This window comes from Mustela nivalis (genome assembly GCF_964662115.1).
Source record: "Mustela nivalis genome assembly, chromosome: 1".
Lineage (NCBI taxonomy): Eukaryota > Metazoa > Chordata > Mammalia > Carnivora > Mustelidae > Mustela > Mustela nivalis.
In genome coordinates this window covers 28,129,102-28,142,313 of record NC_139020.1, presented here as the reverse complement: position 1 = coordinate 28,142,313, position 13,212 = coordinate 28,129,102, and the positions used below count along the sequence as shown (strand labels likewise).

Genomic DNA, 13,212 nt, shown 5'->3' with positions numbered 1-13,212 from the left:
TTTTTTTTGAATAAGCAAAACTTCTCATATAGAAATTTGGAGTGATTTCTTTTTCTTAAAGGACTTACTTGGATTCTATATCCTTAATATCTTAGAATTTAAGAAAGTACTCTTAAGGGTCATCTAGGCTAGCATTGCCCACCATTCTTGATGGGTGGACAGACAGACATTTCCAGAATATTAAAAAAAAAAAATTAGGGGAAACTTCTATTCAGTTAACTTGAATAATTTATTTTTATTGTTGTTATATTAAAGATTACTTATTTATTTTAGAGAAAGAGAGCATGCATGGGAGGACGGGGGGAGTCTCAAGCAGACTCCCCACAGGCTCAGCATGGACTCAACCTCCCAAACCTCAGATTGTGACATGAGTCAAAGTCAAGTCAGACGCTTAACTGACCAAACCACCCAGGTTCTCCTTGAATATTTTAATATAAAGGTTTAACCACATAGTTAACAAAATTATTAATCAACATTATTTTTTACTTCATATCTTATCCCAAATTGCCTATGATAAATATGAAGGGACAGCTGATTTAAGTCCTCATTGAACTTTATTCATTTCTACATTTAAGGTTATAAAAGGCAAAGATTCTTTGCTTAATTCAAAAGCCCTGAATAAAATATAACTTGGAAACCCTTTAAATGTTTAAAGTTAGCCTTTTTCATCTCTCTTCTCTCTATTTAAGCTCTACCTTCCCTGTAAAATTATAAACTAAATCCCCTGAAAAGAAAGTATATTATTTTATTATAATCTGTGTTAAATTACCATTGCCTAAGCTTCAAAAACGTATCACAAATATTTTTAAAAAGATTTTTATTTATTTATTTGACAGAGACAGAGAGAACAAGGTGGGGGGGGCACATAGAGGGAGACGGAGAAACAGGCTCCCCACTGAGCAGGGGGCCCAATGCAGGAATGGATCCCAGGTCTCTGGGATCGTGACCTGAGTTAAAGGCAGAGGCTTAACCAACTGAGCCACCCAGGCGCCCCGTATCACAAATATTTTATATTTTAAGTTGCTCTATGATTTTTTACAGACACTACCTCAGCATATTTTCAACTTTCACATTTTTCTATGCTGTTCTCTTTCATAATCTGTCTCTCCCTCTATACGCTCGGCTTCATGAAGTAGGGATGTTCATCAATTATTACAACAGTGATTTCTGAGTGCCTCATGGAAACCCTGTCATAGAGTAGGTCCTCAAGAAATACTAGTTGGAGGAATGGATGATGCATTGCTGAAAAATGTGTGAACTACCTTTTCAGGTTCGCTGAATTCTTTCACAAATTACTAAGCCACCATTACTAATAAAGGAGCCTGAGCGAACCTGAACTACTTTTACAGGTTAAGCCTGAATTATAAACTAAATAACAGATTCTACTGTGTAGAATCTACAAACTATATGTGATTATGGAAAGGTAAGGATTTATATAAGATGTTAATTGAAAATTATATAGGGTTTCTCACTATTTATATACATATATTATCCTATTTAAAATGAAATAAATGTGGATAGACTATATAGCTATTTACAAGTTTAAACATGTGTATATAAATATGTAAATGGATAAAAGGGGATATAAATTATATGCATATGTATAAAAGGGGATGTATTATACACACACACATGTAAGTGTACTAATGGATGTATTTATAAAGTAATACTAGATGTCATTTTATTTTCATTTCTTTTGTTTAGAATAGCCATTACTGAAATACCAATATTTAAAAATATTATAGGTATATACACACAGGAATCTGAAAAGTATATTGAGAAATTATACCAGGAAAAATTCTTTATAAAAAATAAAACATATAATAATGAGAATGAATAATTAAGAAATACATGAGATCTAAAACCTATTGGTCTAAAATGTATCACATGTGGAGTTGCTGAATCAGGTTCAATGATAAACACATAATTTTAATTTTGTCTATATATATATATGTATATACATATATACATATATGTGTGTGTGTATATATATATCCCTCCTTTTTACTATTTGATCAGGTGTCAAACCTTTCATTAATCACAGTTGGCCTGTGGTTTGTGAGATAGTGTAACAGAAATGCAAACTTGGAGTCAGACAAGATGTTGAGTTCTGCCTTTGTCATTTATTAACTGTGTGACTTAGAAGTAATTGTATTTCTTCATTGGTAAAATAATAACACTAATAGTTCCTACATTAGAGGTAGGTAAAGTGTTTAGTGTTGTTCCTGTATCATCGTAAGTGTTCAATTAAATCTAGATACTATTATTATTACCATTATTTTTATATAGACTTCATTTTATGGGAAGCTTTCCTTAAGCTACATTTGAGGTGTTCCTGGTTTACAAACGTGGGTGTAATAGTTACCTATGAGGCATTTCAATGCCCATGGCAGAAGTGCGAGGGCAATTGAGCGACCATATGCTGTCCTTGACAAATTTACAACTAAGCCATTTAATCATTAAATTAAATGAATGCAATTACCATTTACATAAAATTTAACATATATATTCTTTTATGGTGGAGCTGCTCAAAAAATTTGGGGTTATTTGTGTTCCTTTAAATCTTAACTCTCTTCTTAAGCTCATGTTCTGCTTTCCTAATGTTAGGCTTCTTAGAGAGCTTTTTACTTTTAATACCCAGCAGGGCAACTCGGTACTAAGTAGTTCTTTGTTCCTTTATTACAAAAATATAGGCAAGACTGCGATTTTTAAATATACTTATTTTTCTTACAGTATTTTGCAGAAGTGATATTGACTTCATAAATTTTCCTAATGTACTTGCATAACATTCATAAAATTGTAATAAAATACTAACCTCAGTTGAATCATCTGGTTTTGAAATGGAATTATTCCGAAAACGATCAAAATTCCCAAAACTGCTGCTGCGCTATAAAATAGGAAAGGAAAGGAAAGGACATTTAGGATTTGTGACTTTCACTGAAAAAATTGCTAAATATATTAGACTATGGTTCCATAAGCATCAGTATATTGCAAATATAGGATTAAAAGAGCTCTTCTTCTGGAATATCTAAAGGCATTGAAGGTATAACTATTATTAGCATTACAATATTTACAGTTGACAAAATGCCTTCATAGGTTTTATGTTATAGTGTTTAGAACCTTGAAGAAAATCTATTAAATTATTTTCAATTTATAGTGTTACGTCTGCTCTTGGGAATGGCAGCTGAAGAATCTATGAATTCTAAGCTAAGCCTTCTTGAAGTGAGCTAGCCCCAAACTAATTTCCACAATAGGATGACATGTATTACTAACCAACCAAGTAATAAATAACAATGAAACAAACAAAAAATCTGAGTAGAGCCACCACAGTATGCTGCATAAAGATCGTATTTGCCAAAAAACCAAAAATGAACACAAATGCATTTATCATTAATAACGTAATAATTTGAGACTCTCTACTTGGTGTCAGAGAAGGCATACACACAGAGCTATTAATAAATTGCAAGCAGCATTTAGGCAATGCCCAGTCTAAGGTTGGAAGTAAAACTGAATTTGTCCACACTTAGCATAGAATTGCAATGAGACCTCTGGGTCAATTTCATTCACTGGTTTTGAGAAAAAGCTCAATATGTTAATAGAAGACTTGTTCCCTTGGATACTTTCTGCCTACAAAGCTAAATTTTTATTCTTATGTAACTCATTCTAGGCAGGTAATTATAAATAATTCCTCTTGTGTTACAGTAAATGATTCTCCTAAGTACATTCTCAATAATCTTTAGAGTCATTGAGAGGGAAAAAAAAAAGCCTATTTCTTCACTATCTGTTTAATTTTATACATTGTTTGGAGTGGTGGATATCTTGATGTTGTGTCCTTTATGTAGCCATAAATCCCAAGAATATGTTCTAGCTCAAGAACTTAATTTCATTCCAAGCTTACAATATTTTCAGAATAAGCTGCTGGTACTGAGAAATAACCTGGTAATTTGAAAAGTTAACAAAGGGAGCCAGTAATTTATAAAACCATGTCTTGTCCTTTCAGAAGCCACAGCCCCGTTTAGTGCAAGTCAGCTTACAAGCACCCTACAGTCTTGTTTCTCCACCAGCTATCTTTAAAACTCCTTGTTTCCTTTTTAAATGAGCCGAAATAAAAAGATCCTGACGTGTGACAAGGGGTTAGCTTGATAGACGGTGTGATACGTAATATCGCCCCAAGGATGATGGCTGTGTTAGACACAATTAACGCCTTTTGCTGACTCGCCTCCCCTGCTGAACAAGCCCTTCAGCTTGTGGCAAGAAGACAGAAAGAGTAGGACTGAAACTGAGAACCACACTGGAAAATACGAAGTCTTCCCAGGCAGGGCTTACTAACCTAGAATGACTTCCGAGAGCATTAACCGCTTTCGCTCACCTAGTAGGCACTTCCATGAGGCCATCATGGCCCAGAGATCACAACAGGGAATTGAGTGTACTGTTGTCCTGCTTCTAAACAATCTGAACCCAGGGAAATCCGTTACTCGTTTATATACTCAAAACATTCTGATGGCCTATTGGAGCCTATGCCTAGGGCAATTTGACCGCTTGCATCCAGCCTACGTCCTGCTATTAAATATTAATGAGGGTTACGGCATGATTTCCACCACTGGATAATGGGTCCTATTGCCCAGGAGGGCACAGAATAGGCTCACTTCAGCATTTCTCAACACTATCTTCTGCCATTAAGTAATCAATAGTCACCACCTCTTAAAATTAATTCTCCCCTCATTATATCAATAAAGAGAAGCAGTGGTTTAAGAAGTCTTTAGACTATTACTTTGGGTTTTCTCAGTCATCTCGCTGCGAATCGCTCAACAGCTTTAAACCAAAGGAGTGTAATATCAATCCAAGATAAGACACCGTTAAAAAGCAAATCTAAGTATTTAAAATTTCATTATTCTCTAGTCTAAAAGTTAGTGACTCTCTGAGATGGTTTCATAATGTATAGGTTATGGCTTATGATGAAAAGAACTAATGTCTACTGTGAGGTATGCACAACGAACAAATTTATAATTTTACCCCTGTTAAGTTTTCAATGAAAAGGTGAATCATGTGGAAGCAAGCTGGCTTCCTAGATATTACCCCTTTATAAAAGAGAGTGTGGTTAAATATCAGTAATTTTGCATCATATAATCATAATAGATTAGATTTGGCAAATACTATCTTGTGACAGAAGCTCTCATCAAGACAGAGCTGTTATATGAATGAATAGCTATCAACGGGAAGGGTAACTTAAATAAAAATGCAATTAGTATTTTAGATAATTCTTTGTATCTGTTGACATTATATCATATTTAGTCTTTAATTCTACTCTGTCTATATTTATACAGCCTTTCCTTGTGCAATTAAATGTGCATTTGTGAAATAGCACATTTGTGGAGGGTAATTTGGTGAAACTAGTAAAATTACATATGTATTTGCCCTTTGACCCAGCAATTCCATTCCTACACATCTGTACCAGAGACACATACTTGGCTGTAAACTCATTTATGAATCCACATTCACTATAAAACTTCTATATTATAAAAAATCTGTAAACCCTAATGTTCATTGAGGGGGCTGATTGAATAATGCGTGGTAAATCCAAACACTGAAACAGTGTGTAGCTACATAAAGTTGAAATGCATCTGTTTATACTTTTACAGAATGATCTCCAGGATATGGTAGAAGTGAAAAAAGCCCAATGTATATAGAGAAAAATGTGCATAGTAGGATGCCACTCATCTAAGGGTGGAAATAGATGTTTGTGTTTTAATATAGGTGAATACATATAGGACAAAATGAGCAAAGTGAAAAAGGAGAGGAAACAGACTTCTTTGAATAGACCTCCTTTTCTAGATTTGGCTTTAAAACCATGTAACTTTTACTTATTTTTAACAGAATTAAACAAAAATAAAAAAATGATCCCTAAAAATTCTAAATAAAAATCAAACAAATGAACCTAATCCTATATTGAATTTGTGGTTTAGAGAGAGGAATTATTTTAAATGACTTTTAAGAACCATGATCTGACTATCCCAAGCACAAAAAACAATGACAAATTAAATTTTAACCTGTTTTCAGTAATCATATTGTTATTAATAATACTGATATATATAAATAAATGCATATGTTGAGGGACCATAAAAATAAGTAATGATGTTAATGACATTGGAGTTAAGGTTCTCAGCCAAAATTCTCATATTGTTCATGGCATAGAGCAAGTGGTCTTTCAAAGACTACTAAGTCTTTGAACTTAGTACTACTAAGTGCGAGTAGTAGTACTAGTACTACTAAAGACTACTAAGCCCCTCTCAGAACAACACAGGGGCCATATTGAAACTATTCTCACTGGAGTAGATTGTATCCAAAGGTGGGATAATTTTCATATCAATAAGAATAATAAATGAATATTGAAATGCAACTAATATATCAAAGTTGGTGAGTTCATGATACCTAAAGGAAAAAAAAATCAGTGATCATTTTTGGAAACATTATAGTTATATCATGAACACTGGCAAATAAAGGAAAAGACATAAGCATTTGAGGTGCTCTTCTTTTATGAAACATATGCATTTATTTTCAGAGTAAATAGTTAATGAGGAAAAATTATCTTTTTCTGTGTGTGTGTGTATATTCAAGCTAATCAGGAATGATGAAATGACGAAGTTACTGTTTCATAAACCCCTGATGGCAATAAAGGATCTCGGTGATGATCCTTGATGGCTACAAGAATTACAAAAAGAGACAACTAGAATATGTGCTCCCTAGAGTAGGACCTAATATCACCAGTGAGGCAGTCTTAGGGGGAAAAAAAAAGCGCAATCACACCAAACTTCTGTATGTAACTACTAGATTATAGGAAATATAGGGACAAAGGAACATTTTAAATGGCACCAAGAGGATGTAGTCAATCAGAAAAATCTAGACAGTAAGAAAATCTACAGGACAAATAACTAGGTTTCCTTGACTGATCGATAGAAAGACTAAGAACCTCTAAGAGTCGTCTTACCAAATACAACCCATGGATCTTGTTTAGATATAGATCAAAGAAACCACTGTAGCAAAAGCAGCCAGGACACAACTGAGGAAATTTTTTAAATACTAGCTATTTGATGATATTGAAAAACTACTATTATTTTTTACTTATAATTCAAGATAACCTAATGCCAGTGTGTGGGCATGAAAAAGAAACATGACTGGCCATTATCTAATGGTTAACTGGGTGATGGAGATATGAGGTAGATTTTATTACTCTTTTTTTAAAAAAAAAAAAAATATTTATTTATTTATTTGATGGAGAGAGAGAAAGAGAGAGAGAGAACACATGCCCACACAAATGGGGGGAACAGCAGCGGGAGGGGAGAAGCTGGCTCCCCACTGAGCAGAGAGCAAGATATGGGGCTCGATTCCAGGACCCTGGGATCATGACCTGAGTGGAAGGCAGATGCTTAACCACAGCCACCCAGGCACCCCTGTACTACTCTGTTTTTGTATATGCTTGAAGTTTCCCATAGTATAATGTTGGGCTAGAAGAAAAAAAAAAAGGAAAGAGAAACTACGTAGTATGTAATAAATAAGAGTTAATCATGTGCAGGGGCTGGGAGGTACACGGAAAATCGACTTTTCTCTTAATTTTGCTGTGACTCTAAAACTGTCTAAAAAATAGTCTTTAAACAAAAGGTAATGGTTACACAACTTTCTAAGGAACCAATGTGTAAAAATATTCATATTGATTTTATCATAGTTGTTTGAAAGTACAGACACACTGAAGGAGAAAATAAAGTTTTGCTTTCCAAGTTGATTTTAGAACAATCAACTTTCTGATATAGATGCTCGTTATTAGATTGCACGATTCTCTACAATTAGAGGATACAGATTACTTTCTTCTACTTACTCTACTTGGCTTCCACCAAAAAAAGGCTGAGTAAGGGCACCTGGGTGGCTCAGTGGGTTGAGCCTCTGCCTTTGGCTCAGGTCATGGTCTCAGGGTCCTGGGATCAAGCCCCACATTGGGCTCTCTGCTCAGCAGGGAGCCTGCTTGCTCCTCTCCCCCTGCCTGCCTCTGCCTACTTGTGATCTCTGTCTGTTTAATAAATGGATAAAATCTTTAAAAAAAAAAAAAAAGGCTGAGTAGAGTCAGTGGGGGTCTTTGAACACATATGTGTCCCTAAACAATGCAATGAATAAAATAAAAAAAACTTGGGGGTGCCTGGGTGGCTCCGTGGGTTAAAGCCTCTGCCTTTGGCTCAGGTCATGATCCCAGGTCCTGGGATGGAGCCCGGCATCGGGCTCTCTGCTCCGCGGAGAGCCTGCTTCCTCCTTTCTCTCTCTGCTTGCCTCTCTGCCTACTTGTGATCTCTGTCAAATAAATAAATAAAATCTTAAAAAAAAAAAAAAAGAACTTAAGACGATTCATTGTTTTGTTAGTCACATTTCCCCCCCCAGTTTTGTATAACAACTCTAATTATTACAGAATGTCATGTCATGATATAAAGCTGACAGTGTTCTTAGAAATGATCTAGACCTTCTCAGTGAGGAAACTTACAGGAACCAGAACTTGCAAAAATAAATTCTTTTTTTTTTTTTTTCCACTTCTCCACCCGGATGTACTCTCAACTATGCCATCCCATTCCAAAGTTTCGATCTTGTCTTCTATTTTCAAAGAAACTTGCTATCTGAGCAGGATGGAAATTTGGAAAGTTATCTTGATCGAACGAACGGAACTGAATCGGATTCTTAGAACAACGGCCAGCCTAAATTTATCAACATGAAGAGCACTTGGAGGTCTCTTTTTGGAAACACAAATCAACCTTTTGACCAAAACCAAGACAACGTGACCCTTATTTTCATTTCTTAACCAGCTGTCAACTTCGGGGGTCTTCAAGTAAAATCTTATCTCCAGCATGACTGGTAAGGCACTGGTGGAAAAGTTTCACAGTCTATTTCAAAGAAAAAATTTACATATCTGAGTCAGACATCCGCAGTATTTTGAAATACACTGGCAAATTAAGGATTACACACTCTCTGCCAATGAGTTCTCACATCTTCTAAATATTGCACATAGAGCGATGGTTAGTAATATGCTCTTGAAAATCAGAATTGTTTCAACATGCGCTTGTATGAATATTCTATAATAATAGTATGTTAAATGTCAATAAATTGTCAGCTTTTATCCAAAGACATTCGAGGATTTAATTGTTCTAACTTAACTCAGGTGCTGAGATCTTTTCGAGAGTGTGAAACAAATTTAACTCACTTAAAATAACCTGTTAGGATTGCCTCAGTGTTAAATAATGACACTCATGTGGTGTCGATGGGAGATGGTTTTGTGTCAGGGGGTTGAAGAGTAAGAGACAACTGGAACTGTGAGACATAACCTTCCACAGCCACAACTTAACCTGGAGTCAAGGCCACCCAATCTCAAACATATGGCGGTGCTCTGCGTATTGTTAATGTAGATCTGGACTCCGGACCAAATGAGTTCACTTGATCTCTCTGGTTCAGTATCTTTTCTGTCTACTGCAAAATACCTAAAGGAAGTGCAGATTCTGATTCTACCCAAATAGTTGAAAGTTGTGTCAAAATTTCCAAAGTGAAAGCTCTACTTTTAAAAGCTGATGTGCCCCGAGAGATGTTTTTGTGCAAATTGAAACTGCCTCAAAAGAAAGAAACTAGAACAACAACAACAAAATCAATGCAAAATGATCTATAACCTAGAAGAGTGGTTACTCACATCTGCCTGTTTAATGTAACAAAACAAGTTTTGTGAGTAAAAAAGACTCGGATGTTTAAAATTCTCAATTGCTTCTCTGCAGGATTTATTGTTGTATGCCACAATTTACTTACATCCATAGACACTAAGTCAGGTTGCAGTTTTAAGAACTGAATAGAAATTAGGATATTCTATTTGAGCTGTACATGCTTGAAGTTTCCCATAGTATAATGTTGGGCTAAAAGAAAAAAAAAAAGGAAAGAGAAACATACCTACGTAGTATGTAATAAATAAGAGTTAATCATGTGCAGGGGCTGGGAGGTACACGGAAAATCGACTTTTCTCTTAATTTTGCTGTGACTCTAAAACTGTCTAAAAAATAGTCTTTAAATAAATCTTAAATAAATATCTTGTTTTCAGGTAAAAGGCTTAATGTGGCAAAAGTTCAGTCACTTGGTATCACCGATTCCTACAAAACCCTATAGAATAAAAAGAAGATTGAAAAAAAAAAATTAAAAAAAATGTGACCATGATCAGGCTAACGTAGACTGCTCAGCTTCTTATCCTCTCTATTGCAAAACTTCTGGTTGGCTCACTCACCACTAGACTATTGTTACAGCTCACGGTTTATTCCTTCTTTCTCTTTCTCTAACTACTAAATGGTCCCTCTTGATCCTCCTGGAATTGTTTCATTATACCATGGCTTCCTTGCAATCTTCAAGAGTTTCTCCAGGGAACCCATGTTCATAGCCGCTCTAAGCCCACAGTGGCCTCTCTGCCTGCTTTCATGCTGGAAGGCAGATGTGCCCACCAAAGGCTCTCTCTGCTTATATATCCAGTAGCCCCTGAGGATCTGATTTGATTCTGTCTTCTGAGCCTGCCCTCGTGGAAATCTGTGTTTGCTCACTTTGAGGAGTTCGGACACATAATGCAAAACGCAGTATAGCGCACACACGTTCTTTGAGCCTCCACATCTGCTCAGTTCTTTCTTGAAATCTCTACTGTAGGCATTTATTTTCATTACTGCTAGTCAAATATGTCCTTCTAACCTGAGTCCCGAGCCAAGGCGCTAACATTTAGCTTCTTAGTCCCTAAACTCTTGCCTTTCCAGTTATCTAACTGGATAACCCATTAAATTAATTTTCAAAAATATCGATTCTTATCATTTCATTCCTCTCAAAATGTAACAGCTTGCTCCCCAATTTTATGATGGTTACTGAGGATTTGTTCCATGTCAAGGGATCTGTCTCTGATTATTTCATTAAGTAAACATAATCACCCTCTGAGCTAGGAAAACTGATGGCTAGGAAAACAGAGGAGGAAAACTGAGGCTCAGAGAGTTTAAGTAGCTCTTCCTTAGTCAATAAAATAAAGCTTGAACTCAGCGTGCTGCACTTTCATGATTCCCCATGGCATCAGGTAAGGAGGTCAGTCTGATTTGGCAGAAGTGGCAGACAGGACACATTCACTTATTTTTCTAAGCTGTTGCTCCTGCTGGTTTTTTGTTTTCGTTTTGTTTTTGTTTTTGTTTTGTTTCTATTTTGTTTGTTGTTTTCCAAGAAACGTCTTTCCTCTTTTTTTCCACCCACGCAGATCCAGTCCATTCTTCAGGAGCAGTCTAGTCCCTCCTTCCCTAGAAGATCACATGCCAGTGTGTCCCCCAGTTAGCACACGCTGAATGCTCCCATTCTTAAGTGCTAGAGCATCTCTGCAGAAAAATCCTACAGTTGTGAGTCTTGGGAAAACCACAGCAGATCACAAATCCCGCATTCCTTTTCAAGTTAACTGTCCAAAAGTCATATTTTTCATGGTTAACCCAAAAACAAATGATAACTTGATCGTGTTATAGCCAAGGAACATAATTTACTGGTGTTTAATTGCAGACTATAAAGTGTTGCATTACACTACTCAATGTAAATATATTAAGTGGCTTCTTTGGCTAAACTTTATGCTTGGGGTCAGGCTGTCTGTATGAATAAGACAAGAATCTATCCTGGAGGAATTTGTACTTTATGGTTGCCATCAACCAAATAACTTCAATCCCTAAGAGCTAAGTAAAACCATATTTAAATGCATGGTATACAAATATAGAAGCAGTTGCTAAAGCAGATTATATTTATTCACAGAATAAATGAACTTAATAACGTATAATAGACATCAACTTCGAAATTTATGTTCATCTATTTATGAATAGTTATTTGCACTGACTACTTAGTACATGGATGGCATTTTGTAGACACATGTCTGAACCTTTATTATTTATAGTCAGTTTAAAGAAAGGGCATTAAAACGTTGAGAAATTTTAAAAAATCAATTGAAATCAGTCTTATTTATAGTCAGTCTAAAGAAAGGGTCATTAAAACGTTGAGAAATTTTAAAAAATCAATTGAAATCAATACAGTTCGAATTTGTCTCAAAAGTTATTTATCCTAAGAGATTATGTAGTTGTTAACCAAGGGACTTTATAGAAATCTCCAAACCCAAAGATGGTGATTGCCAAAATGATGACAAAATAACAAAAAAGTGATGGACTACTCACTTATATTAAATGAAACACTGGGTAACAAAAATGTGTCTAGTTATTTCCTGATCTCTTCAAGGGAGAGAAAGGCTGTTTCTAGGAACATAATAATTTTGGTCACTATAAGTGTTGTGTATTCAGTACAGAAATATTTGTTTAGGATTTTTCCATTATCTGGAAGAACTATCTCTCAGAACCAATAAGTTTTCAGTTCTTGCACCAGCACAGAGAGTTTGTTGAAAATTTAATGAAGAGCTGTATTGAGAAGGGTTCTGAGGCCATTTTCAGGGTTAGAATGAAAGAGGTCATGATCAACTGTGTCAACAATTGTTACAGAAGATAAAGTGTGTTTTAGGGAAGGTGGTGAGGATAGGAGTAGGAATTACAGGTAACATGTTTGATGTATTTACCATCCCTACTCTAAGTAACTTGCCTGCACAAATTTCTCATTACTAATTTTGTTATCTAGTAGCTTGAGGGAGAGCAGATGATAACCAAATAGAGATGATTCAAATTTCAAATGAAAAAAATAAGCATTATTCTTCCATAAATTTAGAAATTGGCTTTCTATTGTGTGCATATTAGGTTTTTCCTACTTATAACCAAATATTAAATATTTTAATTGTTGACCCATAATTATCTACTATTTTCGTTCTATAACTAAACTTCAAAAACAAATAATCTTGCAAATTATGTAAATAATCTTTATAGAAATAAATACATATATAAATAACTGTATAAATAATCCTCCTGTGTAGGGTATGGCTAATGAAGGTAATAGTGAGTATGATGGTAAAAGAAAGTTATTTAGGGGCGCCTGGGTGGCTCAGTGGGTTAAGCCGCTGCCTTCGGCTCAGGTCATGATCTCAGGGTCCTGGGATCGAGTCCCACATCGGGCTCTCTGCTCAGTAGGGAGCCTGCTTCCTCCTCTCTCTCTCTGCCTGCCTCTCTGCCTGCTTGTGATCTCTGTCTGTCAAATAAATAAATCTTAAAAAAAAAAAAA

At 35.4% G+C, this 13,212-nt stretch overlaps 1 protein-coding gene and 1 long non-coding RNA gene across 6 annotated transcripts in view; one reads left to right on the top strand and one right to left on the bottom strand.

Annotated features, from left to right (window-relative positions):
- Window positions 1-13,212, bottom strand: part of SAMSN1 (SAM domain, SH3 domain and nuclear localization signals 1) — a 140,385-nt gene that overhangs the window by 26,054 nt on the left and 101,119 nt on the right. For both annotated transcript variants that reach the window (XM_082689328.1, XM_082689327.1), the window contains one exon: window positions 2,816-2,887. In XM_082689328.1, the coding sequence (XP_082545454.1) occupies window positions 2,816-2,887 (72 nt within the window). The remainder of the gene's footprint in view (window positions 1-2,815; window positions 2,888-13,212) is intronic.
- Window positions 1-13,212, top strand: part of LOC309843716 — a 212,125-nt gene that overhangs the window by 124,929 nt on the left and 73,984 nt on the right. The gene's annotated exons all lie outside the window — the stretch shown is intronic.